The sequence below is a fragment of the Amaranthus tricolor genome, chromosome 13 (assembly GCF_026212465.1).
Source record: "Amaranthus tricolor cultivar Red isolate AtriRed21 chromosome 13, ASM2621246v1, whole genome shotgun sequence".
Lineage (NCBI taxonomy): Eukaryota > Viridiplantae > Streptophyta > Magnoliopsida > Caryophyllales > Amaranthaceae > Amaranthus > Amaranthus tricolor.
The window spans coordinates 10,354,738-10,374,868 of NC_080059.1; the positions used below are offsets into that span (position 1 = coordinate 10,354,738).

At 33.0% G+C, this 20,131-nt stretch overlaps 4 protein-coding genes across 4 annotated transcripts; 2 read left to right on the forward strand and 2 right to left on the reverse strand.

The window, feature by feature from the left end:
* Positions 1-225: 225 nt before the first annotated feature.
* LOC130797759 (ylmG homolog protein 2, chloroplastic) lies at positions 226-5,081 on the forward strand. The gene is made up of 3 exons (XM_057660502.1): positions 226-647; positions 4,388-4,587; positions 4,681-5,081. Exons 1-3 carry the CDS (start codon positions 378-380, stop codon positions 4,943-4,945), a joined length of 735 nt encoding a protein of 244 aa, XP_057516485.1. The 5' UTR covers positions 226-377; the 3' UTR covers positions 4,946-5,081.
* Positions 5,082-6,998: 1,917 nt separating this feature from the next.
* Positions 6,999-7,319, forward strand: LOC130797761 (uncharacterized). Its single transcript, XM_057660504.1, has one exon. The coding sequence runs from the start codon at positions 6,999-7,001 to the stop codon at positions 7,317-7,319; it is 321 nt and encodes a 106-aa protein (XP_057516487.1).
* A 132-nt stretch (positions 7,320-7,451) lies between these two features.
* Positions 7,452-10,933, reverse strand: LOC130797760 (uncharacterized). Its single transcript, XM_057660503.1, has 2 exons — positions 10,590-10,933; positions 7,452-8,534 (listed from the first exon to the last, which is right to left on the reverse strand). Exons 1-2 carry the CDS (start codon positions 10,687-10,689, stop codon positions 7,933-7,935), a joined length of 702 nt encoding a protein of 233 aa, XP_057516486.1. The 5' UTR covers positions 10,690-10,933; the 3' UTR covers positions 7,452-7,932.
* A 2,868-nt stretch (positions 10,934-13,801) lies between these two features.
* Positions 13,802-20,096, reverse strand: LOC130797762 (mechanosensitive ion channel protein 10-like). Its single transcript, XM_057660505.1, has 6 exons — positions 18,526-20,096; positions 18,307-18,427; positions 17,520-17,813; positions 17,078-17,280; positions 16,730-16,988; positions 13,802-14,248 (listed from the first exon to the last, which is right to left on the reverse strand). Exons 1-5 carry the CDS (start codon positions 19,866-19,868, stop codon positions 16,748-16,750), a joined length of 2,202 nt encoding a protein of 733 aa, XP_057516488.1. The 5' UTR covers positions 19,869-20,096; the 3' UTR covers positions 13,802-14,248; positions 16,730-16,747.
* Positions 20,097-20,131: the final 35 nt, after the last annotated feature.

Genomic DNA, 20,131 nt, shown 5'->3' on the forward strand with positions numbered 1-20,131 from the left:
GTGAAATTTCCCTTAATATTATAATAATGCGTCATCACATATCTTCCACTAACTTTTAAAATTTTCATATTGCTTATGATCCCTACGACCTACATACTTTTTACGACTTTCTTTTTAATATTTTCAAATGTTCATAATATTTATTTTTTATGTATTCGATAAAATAATACATTAATTTTTTTAATTATTATATTTTTCTTAATTTTCGTAAATATTTATAGGAGAACTTAGAACCGTGGGATTATAGTGGAATACTTGTCGTTAGACCTTCCGCGGAGGCGACCCCTATCCGAACAATACAAAAAATCTAGGGACTAAACAATATTGTAGGCTCAAGGCTATCCATCTGAAATTCTGAAATCAAGTTCCAAACAAAAATGGCTTCAACTGCTACAACTGAGAAGACCGCCAAATGCGAGCTTCCATATCCATTAACAATGTTTCCAGTGATAGCACCTCCTTTTAGTCCCCATCAATTCTTCTTCAAACCCATTTCAACTGTTTCCGTTGAAGTTCTTCACAATTTACAAAAATCAATTTCATCAACTTTGGAGAAATGTCTTCAATCCCTTCATTTTTCTGCTACCCAGAATCCCTTTCTCAGCAAGCTACTTTCCTTTTCTTCTCACCTCCACAACTTCTCTCAGGTAACTGTAACTGTAACTGTTGTATTTTGGGTATTTTAGTTTATGCTTGATTTTTCTTGGTTGTTTATGTTTGTGTGTGGATGTTCTTTTACTCATTTGATTGATCGAGTGATTTTTATTGGTGGCTTTTCTAAAAGCAGGGGTGGTTTTGGGTGCCCAACCGCACAGGGTTTGTTAGGACAAAGGGATAGATGGATAGGATTGAAAAGACTAGGTCTACAACTAAGTAAAGCAACAAATGAAATAAAAGTACCTTAAATATCAAAGAACCTGCCCAACTAAAAAGCTTAAATTGATGGTTTAAGTTTCAGAATATATTTGTAGTTCGAGAATATATTATATACTCGATTATATCCCTTACACGAGAGCACTTCTCATAGTTAAGAACTAATCTTCTGATAGCATATTAAGAAACCAACTTAACTAAAAAGGGTTGTAGTCCAGAATATATTATATGCTCTATTAGTAACCAGGATTTATCTCTCCAATGCAACTTCAAACAACCAATACTTCCACACCTAATTTAGCCTACATAATTGGGAGGACTCACATCCAATAAGGTTTTCTAACCTTTCTTGTAGAGGTCCACTAATCACTAGGCTTAAGTTGGGGCTAAAGGTCAACTCTTGACATCCCCTTAATATCTATGTTGTTATCCCTTTCAAGGTTCACTAGATACATCTCAAGGGATTCCTCTTGAGCAACACTTAAGGACAACTTAACCTAAACTCCTATTAAACCCATAAGCCAAGGTTGATCAAGATACATTAACTTCAGGATTGATCCTCGCCCTCACGCCAATGCTAACCCAACTATACCTCTCAGAAATCATTGTGTCATTAAATCACCTCTCGAGTCGATTCAGTGAAAAAACTTGGACCTTGGCCATGGAATATGGGTTTGGGAGAAAACTTAAAAGTAAATCCTAATTAGAGACAATACTCACACATGATTATTCTCTCAGAAAACATGATACAGATCTTTCAACAAAATCATACACAAATCTACTAATAAAATCAATATTTAAACCAACACAAAAATAAGAGAAAATAACAAAGAAAATAAGAAAGAAAATTAACAATAAAAAGGGAAAGATTAACCAGACTAATAAAAACATTAGATTAATGAGAACAAAATCAGAAAAGAAATCAAAAGAAGAACATGAAGGTAAATAAAATCATGAACAAAAAAGAATGGAAGAGCAAAACAATGAATGAAAGCAATAAAGAGAAAGCATCATAAAGAAGCTTAAAGAGAGTATTATAGAAATAAATTTTGAGGAAACATTAAAAATTAAATAATTTTAAAATTAAAGTGCAAATACAATATATTAAACTAAGTGAGAGTAAGAGCTTTCTAACCTAATGAGCTTCTCTAGCAGAAGGTTGAAGAGAACTAATTACATAGAGGGACAATAGTAAATATTTATACTAAAATGGGGGAAAGGAGTTGCTCATCAAACCTTAATCTAACTCCTAATCAAGGCTAAGTTAAAGTGGACATGAAATCTATGCCTAAAGTCTCAAAAAACTCTCTTAAATGGAAAGAATTAAATGGAAAATGAAAGTCGGGAAATCAAATAAAAAATAGTTGTATTGAGCTTTCTCCTGATCAAGTCAGGCAAGGTTGCACGAGTGGTTTGGGCTACTTTAGGACATTGGCTTGAAAAATAATTGAAATGGGGACCGCCCAAAGTGCTTGGCTAAATTTGATGCTTGCTTGTTGTTGCTGCTTTGGTTAAAGAGAACTTGCACGAGTGGCTCTGGCCAACCCATCCAAGTGGCTTGGGCCAAAAGCTTCTTGCTTACGTTGAACTTTGGAGTGGCCTTGGTAGGATGTTACCTAAATGGTGGGGCTGGCAAGCCCGAGTGGGTCGAACAAAGGTCTGGTCGACTTATTTTCTCTTCTGTCTTCCTCTACTTGTTACTTGTTTCTTCAACTCTTAGGTTTCCGAGGGTTTAGAGGGCTTCCGCCATACTGCTCGTGAAGGCTTGGGCCTTGGAGGATAGGCGAATATCTACAAAGACATGCCAAAACACACAACACCCAAAAAGCGCGTAATTCCATGGGAAAAAATGGTGAATGACTAAAACCTAGCAAAAACACAAACTAAATTAGGGCATAAATAATGTAATTAGTGAGCATAACAATGTCTTTCTATGTCATCCACATATTTAAACAACCAACCATTTAGATGAAAACCTGCTAGTTGTTGGTTCCGAAGTACTAGTATATGTTAATGTTATCTTACATTTGCCGATATTATCCAATATAATACTTTTCTTTTGGCTATTGGTAAAAGTAGTTAGGCTAAGAAGTAATTTTGTATTAAACAAGGTGTAGATTTACATTGTTGAAGGGTATGTCGGTATGAGAATGAATATAGATCATGATGTTTCTAGTGCATTGATGTGGAAATCATCATGCTCGTTCTACATTGTAATCATCATTACTTGTGAACTTATATAGTTATATCTCTATTTTCTCTCCATGTAAAAAGCTGGAAATTTGTTCTTACTAATTTTAGAAATTCCAGTATTCATTTAAGGTCAACGCAATACTATAGAGATTTGCTGAACTAGAGTACTAAGCTGGGAATATGATCCACTGTAAGGTTTTCGAAAATCAGAACCCGAGCTACTCTTTCGCCTCATAGGGAAATATACATAATAAATCAATCCAAACTACTTTGTAGAAAGAGATTTATGCAAAATATTTTAGGTAAGCAACTAAGCACCTCTATTATAATAAATCAATCCAAACTACTTTGTAGAAAGAGATTTATTATACTAAACTGTAACATACATTAGTCAAAGGAGAATTTACTTATAAAAATGGAAAATAATAATATAAAGTATTGGTAGAAGGAATAACGAGTTTGCAAAGAATCGAGTCATGGACACATGAAATAGCTATTAGATAGTCATTTGGGTTTCAGCATGTTTTTACCGAACTTCGTCTCTGAAAGTTAATTGTGAACTATACGAAGAACAAATGATTGGCCAGTGTAGATGGTTTCTGATATGTTTTTGACCATTCAATGGCAACTTGTTTGGATAACCAATTAGGAAGGAAAGAATGGGGATGGGTAAGAGTGATCTTTCTTCCAAATTTCTCAATTTTTGGAAAGATTAGATTATGAAGCCATCCCTTCAACTTCCCCCTCTCTCCATTTGTTGGTCAAACGAAGCAACTTCATTATTTCATCTCCCTCCTTCCTTTCTCTACTTCCTATCCAGCCAAACAAGCTGTAAATTCCCACATTACCAAAGATTTTTCTAAATACTGAAGCAACATGCTTTCCATTATTGGCATCCACAAGTCCTACTTTTGATCTAAATAATGCTACATATTTTCTCACAAAACTATTCTTAAATTGAAAAGAAAAACAATAGAAGCATTCTACTGTGCAAGATGCAACCTTTCTGATATCTACAGGAAGGATAAAACTGATGGAAATTTGGTACCATGGTGAAGTTATTGTCAAATTGGGTGCAGGGGATGGGTTTTTGGTGTGGTATTTTAGCATTTTTTTCCGTGCCTAATCAGCTTTCTAGTTGGAGATTTGGATTGTTTTTCAAGTTTTGGTCATTTTTGACCCATTTTGGCATCTATAGAAGTGTTTTACCTTGGTTTTGTGGTCGTTTGGCTTGGGGTGAGAATTTCGACACCAACTAACCGGCACCAATCATCTACAGATTCTGTATTTAGTAAATGAACAAATAAAGTTTTTGTTTCAGGTTCATTGTAGAAATCAAAGGAGTCAAAACTTCCTGTCAAGTCAGAACTTCGCAGCTGTTTTACCTGGTGATTCAGTCGCAGGCATTGTAGTCGGAAATGGCATCATGAATTTCCTGAATATCTACAACTCATTGTTAGTTGTCAGGCTTGTTTTGACATGGTTCCCAAACGCTCCACCTCAAGTTGTTAGTCCCCTAAGGTACGTTTGTATAATTTCCTGATTTTGTAGAATTTTTCAAAAACCCGATAAACAAACATTGTGCATCTGATAACGACAACTTCATGTTCTCAGCACCTTGTGTGACCCCTACTTGAACATATTTCGCGGCATAATCCCACCGCTCGGAGGAACCTTGGATTTGTCGCCTATATTAGCATTCCTTGTTCTGAATGCTTTTACAAGTGCAGCTGCTGCACTTCCTGCTGAACTTCCCCCAGTCACGGTAAAAAATGAAGGATCACCACAGCCTGGATTATCGGATCTTACCATGTCACAGAGAAAATGGCAGAGAAGACTTCGTAGTAAGAGATCGATTACTTATGATGCTCCTAATTAATGCATGTTTTATATGGTACTCAGAATCTGTCTCTGATCTTGAGTAGCTTGTTGTGAAATTATATTCTAATTACTGTTTGTTGTATGATTAAATTTCTAGTTATTTTTTCTGTATATTATGAGCCCGGATATCCCGACTTGCTAATGGCCCGTTAAAATGTGACTCGACCCTTGACCCGTTGGGTTGACCCGCTACGTTAAACACCTCTATTATCTGTAACTACTATTTCTTTCTGCTTATTTTAGCTGTGTTAGTCTTTCAGCTCTGTCGATTGAACTGTTTTCGGTTTGTGCTCTGATACAATACTAAGTGGCAGACTCAGGATTTTAACTATGACGGGAACTCTAACAATTCTAGGTCTTCAGTTTCAAAACAATGGTAGGTGACACTATGGAGGTTCTAGATAGTGTAGGCAGGAATCTGATTCTAAAGTATGAAGCCTCCTTTGTTGAGTGCTAACTTCTTGAATAAGCTCTGAAGAATATAATCTTCTAGAAGGATTCCTCCAATGAAAAGCTATGTTGTAGATGTTTTCACTAGCTCTAGCCTCTTAGACTTCATACATATGACCTAGTAGAGGGCCAAAGGCTAATGGTGGTGAATGGTGATGCATCATGGCCCACGAGACTTGAGGCCAAGTTTATGTAACCGATTGAATTTGACCTCGATCACTCTGGTTAAGCTCGTACAATATCTTTATAACTCTTAAATTTTAATATAAAATTAAAGGAAAAATTGTTAGTAAATATTTTATTTATCATTTTTTTTCAAAAAGTTATCTGATGATATTTTATTGAGTTTTTAAAAATATAGTAATTCAATCCAGCATACTAAATATAATAGTTATATAAATTTTTTTTTTAAATGGAGCACCCTTGTATTGAGCATAGAAATAGCAAGAAGGCCTTGGAGGAAAAAAAAAGATGTGGATTTATATAAGTGCAATGAACACCTATAGAATGTTTCATGAAGTCACTACCAAGGTAGTTTTCAACATTCAGGATAGTAAAATCACTTCATCCTGCCTGTGCCTCAAAGTGAAAAAATTACTCTCCATGGCCTTATTGACAAAGGGGTAAAGTCGTAAAAAACATAGAAAATTGAAATTTAACACGAGAAAGATTAAAGATAGTTGATAAGGAATGAAGAAAAAAAAAATAAAGGATTTATATTTATAGGTTAAAATGGTAACAAATTACAATAAATGAAGTATGACAGTTCATATAAACGATTAATCAATTAATTTATTTAGCCTATTCAATCATTTGGGATTTAAAATTTGATATTGTTATTTTGTTATTATGTTGTCTTTGCCCCTATCAATAGATATATAGGATTTGGGCATGTTTTATTTAGAGTATGTGTTCAACTATTAAATTGCAATAAAGATTGGACAATATATATGGTATAAATAATAAACGCAATTTTAATTTTAAGATTTAAGAAAGAAAAACATTAAAGCTTTTATCCTAACTATGACTATATGAGGTTGACTATATAAATCAACATAAATCAAAAAAAAAGATCATAATTTATGATTAACCAAACTGATTCAAAAGAAAATGTGTATCAATAAATTTGTAAAGGAAGGGGTAAGTAAGTAATAAAACAATTACAATATGAACAATTAGGAAATTTAAGTAAATACTCCCTCTTATTCATGACATATTTGTTAATGCACTATATCTATCATGAATACCTATAATTGTGCATAATTAATACTTATAATAAGTTTATATTCTTTGTATTAAGACAAATGAAATATGATTTCATATGACTATGTTATAACTTATAGATTAAGAATATAATACAACTTAAAAATAATTAATGAATAGTATCAAAAGTCAAATAAAACACCTATGCTGAATAAAAGGTAGTAGCAATTAACAAGGCAATTTCCAAAAATATAGTCTACTATTGAAGATACCCATTATAATATATCACCACATAAGATCAATGTAACAAAAGCATATATTCTCAAACTCAAATAGTAGTGGCTTTCAAACAAGAACAGCAAAGACAGAATCAAAGCAAAGCAGCAGCATTTCTAATAATGGACTCTTCCATTGATATCAGGAGAAGTCACCAATCTTCATATGAGAGGCTTCTAGCTATCATCTTTACCATACTGGCTGTGATATCTCCTCTTTATATTGATCAACAATCATCGACTGAACTCGAAGAAGATGAAGCGTTCAATTTGTCGTTACTCCTTCCCATCCTGCTCTTGATCGTCATCCTCGCCATTATTATCTCCAGCTACATGGATCAAAACCGGTTTGATCCAAACTGGATTCACAGAGTCGGAGGTTCGTCTGGTGGGATTCTTCTTATTCTCACTATTCTTATTCTAGTTTTAAAGTGTAAATCATGATATTACAAAGATGGAGATCTCATTCTTCATTTTGGTTCTCCATTCTATATGTTTTTGGTAGTTTTTATTAGTCCTTTGTATGTCTGTTAAGCACTGTTTGATTCAATTAATCTTCATCATGTAGTTGCAATCATATTAGTAAATGAAAAGTCCAAAGTGTGTTAGTAGGGATCAAACTGAGTTAAAGAACCTCAAAATAGGCTAGATTTTTGTCATGATCAACTTCATCATGAAAAGTGCCATATAACAACCAGAAAGATTTTTGGCAAATGATTTTTGGCTGTTTGACCATCTGAAATTATTCATCTGTCTAAACCGTCGGTTGTTATTAAGATGTTTGGTAAAACTTAATTGTTAGTTGTTTATTAGAGAAAAAATAGGTCAAAAACAGATTGCTTCCTATGTTGATTAACAATGGTACAAATATATTTCTTAGGTAACATAACAGTACAAGCTTCTTTTCTACTTCCCTCATTCTACCCCATTACATGAAGGGGTGTGCAGAACAATTTCATTTTACAACAAAAAATGAACTCAATCAAGAACGAACAAAAAAATTACGAAGAAAAAAAGAAACGTAAAATGGATAGAAATGACCTTGAGAGAATTCCTATCATAGACCAAAAGAAAACCCGATTAGAACCATTACTGCTAGAACACAATAAAACACAAGGCTGGAATGTAAACTTTCTGCGCTGCTACAATCATCATTGGCGCCACTGAAACAACCCGGTCTACTCACCTTAGCTACACCACCCTCAAGAACGAAGCTACTGTTAGATTTTCCGTTGCTGAAGAGCACACACCAAAAATATGGTGCCCCACCATCGGACCCACTTACTGCAGCCCCAACTTCAGTATGGTTTTTACTGTAAAGAATGTTCAGGCTTTTATCGTCTTTGATTAGTAACTCTGAGAATGCTCTATCGGGCTTGAGATATTCAGATTGGCAGCCCAAAAAGCGCCCTGTGATTTGGGTCAGGGTTGTGGGCTCCACATTGCAATTGGGGGCAAATGTCTCAGCGAAAGCAGAATCCTCGGGCTTCTTGGCTTTGGGTCCACCTACCGCATCACAATTGCCTTCATATGCTTTTATGTATTGCAAAGCGATGCAACCCAAACCAGGGTTGCTGTAGAGGGATGTTGAATGGTGTGCAGTTCTGTTATCGTTCAGTATAGCCACAAGCTGGTCACCTGGGTTATTCGTGACTTTGCCTGCAATAATTTGTGTTTCAAATCAGAATAAGAATGACCGAAAAGAAACACAATGTGGAAACACTGAAAGTAAGCCTACTTCAATCACAAAACAAAAAGATTTCTGCCTCTCAAATTATCACAGCAAAGGGAAAGGCAGATCGGATAAGGTGCTTGAAATTGATAACTAATCTTCATGCTGTGAGCGATAGAACTGACATTGATTAGCTAAATATAGCTGTTGTTTGAATTCGAAGAATAACCTAGAATCTCCATGAAGAGTTGTGAAGATAAAAATTTAGAATGGTGATATCCAACTTATGCTTTCTTAAGTTGACTAATGGATATTCAGGTGTTCGTCTCAGATTAATTTTGAGCATTTTTAATGGTGAGCAATCGATGTTGAAACTTAAATGCTTTTCAAGATGTTCCTGCAAAGGTTCTCAAACTAGTGATCAACTTCAGTCAACATTGATTGTCAACATATTTTCCATTACGCTAATGCTACTTGGATAGGCGGGGTTTGGGAGGGTCCGACGTACGCGACCTTACTCTTGTTAGTGACGACAAAGAGGTAGTTTCCGATTGACCCTTGAAACTTTAAATGTCCCTTTCTCTTACAACTCAGTCATAATCAATTCGTCGACGTCTTAATCATACATATCACAATTGCTCCCACAATGCGACTCTCCCCTAGTTGGGTCAGCATGGTATGGCTTCAAGCCTTCAACATGCTAAATGGAACACTGAATGGATCAAAAGCATTTCAGGAAAGCTCAAGTCGACATGATACCCAACAAGATCGTGAATGGCCCCTTATACAGTTATACTTGCAAACAGGGTCCTGATCGCCTTGCAGGAGGCCTTGTGCTGTAATAGAAGCAACTTCACCATCACTTGAAAGTCCCTTGGCATCTAGGTTTGTCTGCCCACTTACTCATCTTCTTCGACGCCATATCCAAGTAGGCCTACCTAATGTCAATTTGCTCTTGCCAATCCATGGCAAGTTTAAATGTTGGGTTGCAGTCATTGAAACCCATTGCACAACTACTTGCGGTGTCAGCAGTTGACACCCGTCACAATCCAAGAAGAGTCCTATGTTACCTATCTGGTGTTAGTATCCGACTCGATAATGCTAAAAATTTTTGCACACAAGGACACCATCAAAAATTAAAATACGAACACGATCACTGCCACCATCACGATGATGAGTACATATAAATAGGCACCAATGTTGCCATATTTCCTCTACACCCAAAGAATCAAATTTTCACATCTATCTCTTATATCTCTATACTTCTTAAAAGTATTCTATGATTTCTTTTTTCACTCAAATTATATCATAATTTTAAATAACAAAAATCTTAATAATAAAAAACTAGCAGAATTCATTTTCCTATGAAATCCTATTTTTGTCTGTACTCCAATCACCAAGAAAATACAAAGATACAACCAAATCCAGATTTTATGCAAAATTTCAAGGTTTATATATCCCCAAATTGATTCAAATCTTATGAACACTCCTTTGTTTTAGTTCATGATGCAAGCTTGTATTACCCTGAATCCAAACTAAACTAACAAAAAAAATTTATTAGGATTCATTTGCAATCAGTTGGCAATAAATGCAAATTAAGGCCACTAAAATTTTCATCCCCCTTAAATGCAGGTTTCCTTTCCTGTTATCAGATAACCACATTTTACGGTAACAAACATTCTCAAGTTTTGGAACATTACAATATGATAAAACTATTAACTACTTTTTTTATACAAATGAGTAATTATGAGAAAAGGAAGTAGTAAATCTGATAAGTTACCCTAATTCATACAAAAATTGTAAGCACCAAGGACTAAGCAGATCCTAAAAATAGATCAATAGTTCCCACAATTAAAGCAAAAGTAAAATTAACACTACAAAAATTATCAAATAATAACAAAAAGATTCCAGATCTAAAATAGTAAACCACAGTTCAGAAAAATCAGTCGGCATTTTCAGTACATATAGGTACGAAACAACTAAAATGCAATCAATTTGAAAGATCAAAATTTCAATCAAGAATGAAGAATGAAAGAGCTTACTTTGAGTCTGAGTAGCAGACGCTGAAAAGAGAAGAGAAAGAAGAGTAAGAAGTAACATTTTCTGCTTCGCCATTTTTGGTTGATATTCTTCCTGGAGCATCAATGGGAATGAGAAAGAATAGAATAGTGAAAGCGTCGGTGATGGTTCAACATCGGTACTCAAAGTAGTCAAGTGTCGTTTGGGTCCAAGTATAATATATATATGCTTATATTCATTAATTAACAAAAATTAGTTCATTAATTTTAAATTATAATATACATGCCTCTATTCTGAAATACGTGTGACATATTGTGTGAAAAAATATCACTCTAGTAACAAGTACAATGGAATAGAGGCAGTACAATCTATCACCATAACTCATGCTCTTATGTTATCCTTATTGACACATTCAATTGTTATTTTTATTTCATTTATATACTTTTTTTCGCATCCTCACAAAATATTATTTTTTTCTCCTAATTGTTCAAATTCCCAAAACATTTATTTGTAGTAAAGGTTGATGTTGTAGGGCGGAGGGAGTAGGGTTGAATAGATTGTTGAAATTAGAAAACATAAAATTTGTTTCGAGTGACTTAGTTACAATTTGTATTAAATGGGAATATGTAATGTCTATCCTATGTTCAATTATAAACGTCTACGTGTCAAAGTATAGGATAGCGAATCCAATTCCTTGGAGTTGAATGTGATTGTAGATGGTCAAAGCCTCAAAGGTGGTTGAAAATCTTCAAATAAACCTATAAAACGAATAAAGGCTACTAATTTGGGAGCGACACTCGAAAAAGCTCTTCTGATGCTTAAATTAATTGGAGAATATATTTGAATGTGAAAGTAGGAAGACTTGTAGAGATAAGATGGGAAATCTTACTTTATTATGTTATTTACAACTGTTGTTTCTATACAAATATCGAAACTGGCCGAATTTAATATACGAATTAATGACTAATGAAACAGACTGAAACATAACCTGAAACTAAGCTTGAACATTTCATTGAGTACATCTCTCTTAGGCTTGACCAGTCATAGGATTTCTTTGACCATATATGAGACTCAATTAATATTGGGCCTTGAATACAAAACAAAATCGAAAAATTTGAAAAAAATAAGACTTTTTAATAACTTTAGTCAAAAAATAAGCTTTGGCCAAACTTTGTTCCCAAAATAAGCGTCTTTGGCCCCAAAGCTAGGCTTGGTACATAATTGTTGTGATTAACAGCGAGTATAAAGAAATGGTCAAAAATTTAGTCAAGGTTAAAGTCGCTGTTACTAACAGCGACATATGGTGTTGACTAGTCAACTTTAAATTCACTGCTAGTAACAGCGACCTTTTGCTGCCCTAAATATCAGCAGTCTTCTTCCTCCTTCCTCATCTCACGTAACTTCGTTTTAGCGCCCTAACCCACGAAAATCTCCCTCTTCTTTGCACCATTAAAATCAACTTCAATCCTTCAATTAATCTCATCAAATTCCAAGTTTCTACTACTAATTAGTTCTGTTATGTTTCTACATTCACTTTAGGTATTAATTTTTTTGTTCTTTTTCCTTTTTCGAAAATTTAGTTTTTATATTTCTTCATCAACTTTCACATAGATGCAGGTTCATAAACTTGCAAATTACTACTTCTTGGTAATCTACAACTTATTAAGGTACCTTTTATTATAAATTTTTTAGTTTTTTTTGTTTTTAAAAAGTATGTCATTTATAGTGGTCATTTACACTTAAACTCTATAAATATGTCAAATGTAGTTGTTATTTGCGATGATCTTCATAATGAGGTTGTTTGTGCATGAATTTAATGTAGAAAATTTTTGAATTTAATATAGAGAATGTTTGAATGCAAATCCTAAATTTGTACATTATATATATATATATATATATATATATATATATATATATATATATATATATATATATATATATATATATATATATATATATATATATATATATATATATATATATATATATATATATATATATATATATATATGTGCAGTCAATAATGAATGTTCCTTGTTTTTAAATGTTGTTATGAATGTTGTGAACTCTAGTTGTGAGTGTTGTTGAACAATGTACTTGATTTCTTATGAACTTGATGTTGATTTTGTACGTATTGTTGTAGAAATGGCTTCATTTCGTGTGACTGTTGTATGTTTTTGGAATGGTTCAAGTCGATCAAGTAGTAGCAATGTTAAGTATGTTGGGGGAAAACATAAACTGTTTGCATGCAACTCAAACATGAATTTGAATGAATTTAAACATCTTATATGCTCTAAGATTGACATTGACACAACAAGAAGTACTGTTAATGTAAGTTTTAAATACAATATGAGTGGAGAATTGTTAGCTCTTTCGGTTGAGTATGAGGAGGCTATAGATGCAATGTGGGAGTATTCAAAGTCTACCTTTATTCCTTCTTTAGAGTTATATGTAGAAGATGTACCCTTAGGGAATCAAGATGTCAACGTTGTGGAAACAAATGCAGTCCTGAATGTACTTCTTCTGCTCCTTCTCCTACGCCTTTCTCTACCCAAGAAACCCAAAATCCTATTATGCCATCTTCCTCTTCTCTTCTAATGAACCCAATCAACTTGAACTTCAAGTCTTAAATGATGATACGATTAACTTAGAAGATACAAATGAGCCATAGGATGATGTTAATAATGAGAGTAATGAATTCGTTGAAGCTTCTTCTGAGGACGATGTGGGTGTTGATGAGGAGGCTCTAACTAATGACATGATCCTAGGTAACATTCCAACAATCGTTGCTCCTACACCTTATGCACTAGTTCCCCCTTTAGATGAACACGTTGAGGACAACTCTCGGAGGTCTTGGGAGGTAGACTTAACGTGCCTCGACTATGGTGCCGGGTCCTCACAGGGTGCTGGATCATCCTTGTATCAATCACCTCCCCTACCCGAGCGTCATGTGACCGCCTCTTACTATCGTAGGAGGCTTCATAAACCGTCACAGTTAGAGAGGGTACAGGAGGACGATTAGCATTAGTATACTGTTTTTATATATTAAATATTAGTAACGTTTTGTATATATTAAATATTTGTAACATGTGGACTGTTGTGTATATTTTGCAATATATATGTAGATGTGTATATGTTTATCATATTATCACATGTTTATTATGAATGAAATGATGTTAATTACTTAGAGTTTTCGACTATGAATCATTCCGCCAAGAATTAAGTATGAATTTAATCAAAATCAAACAGACAATCATATTCAAATAGGGAAAATGCTCTCGAAGATTCAACACAATTTCATTCATGTTCAACGAATCCATATCAAATTACATAGTTCATTCGTTAAGTTAAACCATCGCCGCTAATTAAGATTGCTTCTTAAATTTTCTCATAATCCTTTCAGTCTCTTCTTTCCTATGTGACATATCACTATTTGTCTCTTGAGATTAAATATCTCATCTTTAAGCTCTTATTTTTCTTTTTCAAGCCGTATTATTAATTATCTCTGTCATTTGGTACCCTCCGGAGCAATCCATCTAAAGTATATGCAACATAATCCTTCAACCAAGTAGAATGGACAAGCAACAAAATCACGGCCAGGATCGATGTCGCTCCAATCTGTATTAATCTCAACTTCATAACCGCAATCATAAAGCTCTTCAATAGAATGCTCCTGTGACATCTACGGAACACATATGATATAGTAACATAAGTAAACATTCAAAAATAATATTAACACTTATAAAATTAAGAGTAATACTAACATAATACTTTATGTTACCTTCAAAATCGATTAACTAGAACAAGAATGATGGAGTTTGGATACAATGAAGTAGAGAAATGATGGAATTATTTATAGAACATAATAACAATGGCTATTTCAACTTCATAACGACTATTTTTCAATTTTACAACGGCTAATTTAAATCATTCAATAAAAGTCAAACATTTGTTCGCTGTTAGTAACTACGAACAGAAGCAAACTTGGTCAAACCAAGTCAAGCCTTTGTTCGCTGTTACTAACAGCGAACAAATGTTTGACCTGGTTTGACCAGGTTTGCTGCTGTTCGCTGTCAGTAACAACGACTTCACACTTGACTAAATTTTGACCATTTCCTTTATTTTGCTGTTAGTAACAACGAGTATACACTAAGCCTAACTTTGGAGTCAAGGACGCTTATTTTGGAAAATAAGTTTGAACGAAGCTTTTTTTTGACTAAAATTATTAAAAAGACTTATTTTTTTCAAATTTTCACAAAAACGTTAACGTATTTTTATAAAACTTGTGACAATGTTAACAGTTTCATTAGATATAAATAATCATATTGTCAGTTTAATTTGTACTGGAAACATTTCTCATACTTGGCTTAAATAGCCCAATAATAAAAACTTTTAGACCTTTTATATGGAATAGTCTCACATTGAGGTCTCATACGAGAGAGGTTGTTACAACAATTACTGTAATCGTTATTGTTCTTGACCGTTTTCTACAAGAATTTGTGTAGGAACTATTGTAAAAATTTAAAGAAATGTTAAATTAATATATGTAATTTTTCTTTAATATATAATCAGCTACTCTCTTGAGAGACCATATATTTGAGAGACGTATCTCAAGCTCAACCTATTATAGATTAATGTCTACTGACCATATTCTTAATGCCTACTTACATTATCCTTAATGAATACTTATCGTATTTTTAATGCCTAATTTTAATTTTTTAAATGTCTACTTACATCATTTTTATTGTCTAATTACAATATTTTAAAAACACTAATTCTTAACTCACCGTGAGACGACTTTAATTTAATAAGGCCAACTATATAAAAATAAATAACCACTTCATATGCAGGTTGAAATTCAGCTTATTTATGATTTGAATTTGTGATATACAATGATTACTCTTTGTATTGCCTAATTGATCTTGACATTAGTAATAATTTTCACGTATTAACGTATTCAAAAGTTCGTACATTATACGGGTTTCTATCATAGTTTTTTTTTTAATTTCCGTACAATAATCTCACATTTTGATTAGCAGAATAATTTCCTTACAGTAATTTCGTGTTTTGATTAACAAAACGAAAAATTAGGAGAAAATATAAATGAAAAAATATGAAACATAATAGGTTTATAATAAAAAAGAATATATCTTTTATAAAAAGGAATTGAGCATGTGACATAAATGTAAGAGAGAAAAATTTTAATTATTAGACTAATTCATAATTTTCATTATTTTCTATATGAGCTTTTTCAAATCAACTCTAAATTTCCAAGTGAGAATGAACGATAGTGACAAAGAAGCATAAAATAACTTTACATCAGCAATTCAGTACCACAAATACACATATAGTCTGTGATCCTACATACAAGTATCTTTCGATAGAAACTACTTACTTTTTTTTACTTTCACCAAAATAATTTTTATGCAGTCTAATGCGTTTGTCACATTGTTTATAAATAGAGTTATAAATAACTAAAAATTATAAAAATTTAATACTATGAAAATATGTGATAAGACGAATAAAACAAGATTTCACATAACTATATTTGTAAAATACCATAAATTGATGAACAATAAAAAACATGGTTAGAGTTCAAGTAATAATAACCAAAGTATATAATAGTCTCTGTACTTATAAAATATAAAATATAAAATATAAAAATATAAAATAATACCATTTATTTCAAAAGGTTTCACATTTTTTCAAATGGTGTTATTCTATAAGGACATAAAGATTACATGACTAAGCACCAAAATATACTACTTCTATAATATATTATATTTTTGGCTTGCCTTGGCTGCCGTTACAAAATTTTCAAAACAAACAGGAATCCTACAATTGTACCACTATATTTGTAAAATTTTGTTGGCTTTTTGGCTGGTTTATTTTAAACAACACAAAACAGTGTAATAATTACCAATCAATAACCTGATAACTGATATGTAAATCACCACAAAAAGAAAAAAAATTAAATAAATAAACAAATTCAAAAAGGTAAATTAAAATCATAAAACTTTCACCCTATTAAATTTTACCGCATAAGGATGATGTTTGAACTTCACAAATCACCGTTATTTACCGAAACTTCGGACAGGCAAGCAAAACAAAGAAATTTAAGACCTAAAAGAAGAAACAAAGAGCAAAATTGAAGATCCCTTACTTGTAAAAATCAGACAAATCAGGGCATTTTTGCAATATGAATCTCCTGGGGCAGTAGATGATATGAGATTTCTAAATCATCAAATATTTTCTTCAACTCCAACACAAACTCGGTTTTTCGCTGGCCCTTTGCAACAACGTCTTGGAAGTTCATTGTATGAGTGAAAAACAGAGCCATTTTCATCTTATTTACGTTCTCGATCTCTTTGACAACCAAACTATGATCTGGGTGCCAATAGTGAGGCGTTTTTTCTACGTACCTGCCAGTTAACAAAAAACCAATACGATCTATTCAACAACACAATCAATTGAAGAGGTTGTAATAGCAACTATATTCTAGTTAACTTACTGTTTTATTCGTTCTTTTAGCTCTCCGATCTTTGGCAATGGGGTTTTATAATCGATTCCAAACTCTAAACTATCGCCTTGATCTGGACTCCGGTAATAGTTTCCAATTGCTTTCGTGGCTAAAACTGCGTTGGGATAATATACCTTTTCTTTGTCGATTTTCAAAAATACGGTTGTTAAGATATTCATTTCTTCAACGATCATCTGATTCAAAATCAAATGAAATTGAGTTAAACTAATCATCGTGTTGGAAAAATAATCCATATGTATCACATTGAAAAATTAGCGAGAGGTTGACTATAACATACAAATTTGATGGGTTAATCTTTTAGTTACCAATTAATTTTAGAATGAAACCTCATCAGATTTGTGTGCGGTCAATTTTTTTTTTTTTGTGGTTCTTGTGTACAAGCTTAAATTTATCACATAGCGAAAGGAATTACCAATGATCCATCAATGACACATCGATCACCCACATCGAATGGATGCATAACGAAAACAAATATAATTGCTTCAAAAATGGTCTTGCAAGTGTTTCCAAACACAAAAACTGCTACAAGTAGTTGAGAAGAGAAGAACAGAAGAATTTTTGTAGTAACAATTTCAGTCAGAAGAAGCCATAGGATTATGATTATAATGATCAGGATTGCATTCAGTAGCTTGTTGAACTCATCTACAGCAGTTTTGTTGTCGTTCAAAGCGTGTTTAAGTGCTTGCCGATCTTTATAAACTTTAACCTGCAAAAGGAAAAAGTGTAATATAATTTGCCAGTTAATTCACTTTTTGAATTTGTAATTCGCTCAAAATAGCCCAAAATCAATCATAATTCTCTTTTTTATTCAATTTGCAAGAAAATTAGTGAATCATGTGACAGTAAAACAATAGCAATATAGCACTGATATTTAGTTACAAATATAGCACACTTTCAATCCATGAACACCCATGGATTAGAAGATTAGTGTAAAAATGTTGCATATGACGTTTGCTATCAAGATTTGAGACTGTCACAAGGACAAGGTTTTATACTGTGCAGAGGTGTTTAAAACAGATTCCATCGGGTATAACTAAATCTAACGTTGACCCAACTTTAAAAATAGATTTACATTGATGTAAAAATCGATATGAACCCAATACCCACTTTTTGACCAGACCCAAAACAACTTACCTAAAACCAATCTGATAGCTCTAATGAAAACGTCTATAATTAAGAAAAAGAGAAACCAATCTTACCACCCATTTAGAAAAAGCTTTCAAATCAACTTGCCCTTTTTCATTGACATCAAAATTTGGATAAATCAAAGACACCTCTTCCCAAATCATGAACCTATGGAGATCACATTTATCTATGTACCTAAAACACAAAATATGAGTTAGAACACAATAATCTACATGAACAACAAGCTTCCATAACCAATTTTGCAATCAAAAACAAACAAAACACAATCTTACAATTCAATCTTATCACCAATCACATTGTAGAAAATCCTAACAGCAGTTGCAATAGCCTCCTCTTCACAACTAATTTCATCATCATCCAACTCAACTCCTCCTTCAACAACATCTTGATTAAGAATACTAGACATTGTAGACAAACCCGAATTCGAGATCACATCAACCAACAATTTCATAGTCCAAGAAGGAACCTTTTCCTTCTTCATTTGGTGCAATTTTCCCCAATCAACAACCTTATTCTCAGTATGATCACCCATATGTTCCCTAAAACTAACTTGAGTATCATGGCTTAATTGGCTTTCCTCCCTACTAAGATTCCTACCCATCTCAACTAAAGGACTTCCTGATAGTGTTTGGAGCACATAATGATGAAAAACAGCCTCTTGAATCCTATCAAAAAACCTATTCAAGTGAAAAGATGAGGCTAATATTTTGATCAATGTAGTCTTAACTAGCCATAAAAATGAACCTATAAGTAATGTAGCAATAGTCCAAGTCATGAAATCAAGTAAATTCTTCATTTTTTTGCTCATATTTGGGGCATTTTTTGAATCATGTTTAAACAAAACAACCCATGTAATAATAACAACAGAAATCCATAAGAAAACTTGAACATTGGTTTGTAGCCCATGAGTAAAATAGACAACATTTTTCTTTAAAAGGAATTTCCATTCAATTAAAAACACAATTAAATGCACAAACCATCCTGAAACCAATAACCCAGAAAAGACTACTAATAAAAGGGCAAACCATTTCCATAGTTCTAACTCACAAAACTTTTTGCCCTTAAAACTTTCAATTGTTAAACTACAAATCAAACAGCTTAAAATGGACAAAAAAACAAGAAATTCAAGTAGTAATTTTATGGTCATTTTCCAACTTTTTCTAGCACTTAATTGAGAAGTTACTCTTCTGTAAATCTCATTCTCATCTGGGTTTTCTTTCTTTTTCTCCTTCTCTTTTCCTTCTTCCATGTTTGACCTTCTAGAAGCTTCCTTTGGAGTTTTCTCTTTGAAAGAAGATTGGGTTGAAAATCTAGGGGAATTTGCAATTTGTTCCAAGGATTGAGAATCAAGAGGAAGTGAAGGTTCACCAAATCTAGTTCTATTCTTAAATGATTGTCTCTTTCTTAAAGGGGAATCTGGGGTTGGGTATAGAGGGGGTTTATTAGGGCTTGGAATTGGATTAGAATTGAAACTTTCAGGAGATTGAGAAAAATAATTTGTGGGTTTCGATTCAAATTCATCATTTTGAGGACCCATTTTGGGAGATTGCTCATTTGTTTGAGGTGAAATACGAATTGCAACTTCTTTTTTAGTTTTAGTGCTTGAAGTAGCCATTGTTTTGCAACAGTAAATTTTATATGATTGGTTTTTTAATACAAATGGAAGAAGACTTCAAAGGAAGAACCAGTAGTGCAAAAGTAGACAACAAAAAGTATTCTAGGGTGTTTGGCACGGATTCGAGAGAGGGAATGAGAATTTATTTCAAATTAAAGTATAAGTTTATGAAAATAGGGGATGGGACTCAAAATAAGAAAGTTCTGATAAATGTTTTGGAGGTGGGTGGTATTTTAGGGTGAGACTTTTTTTTTTTTCTAGCT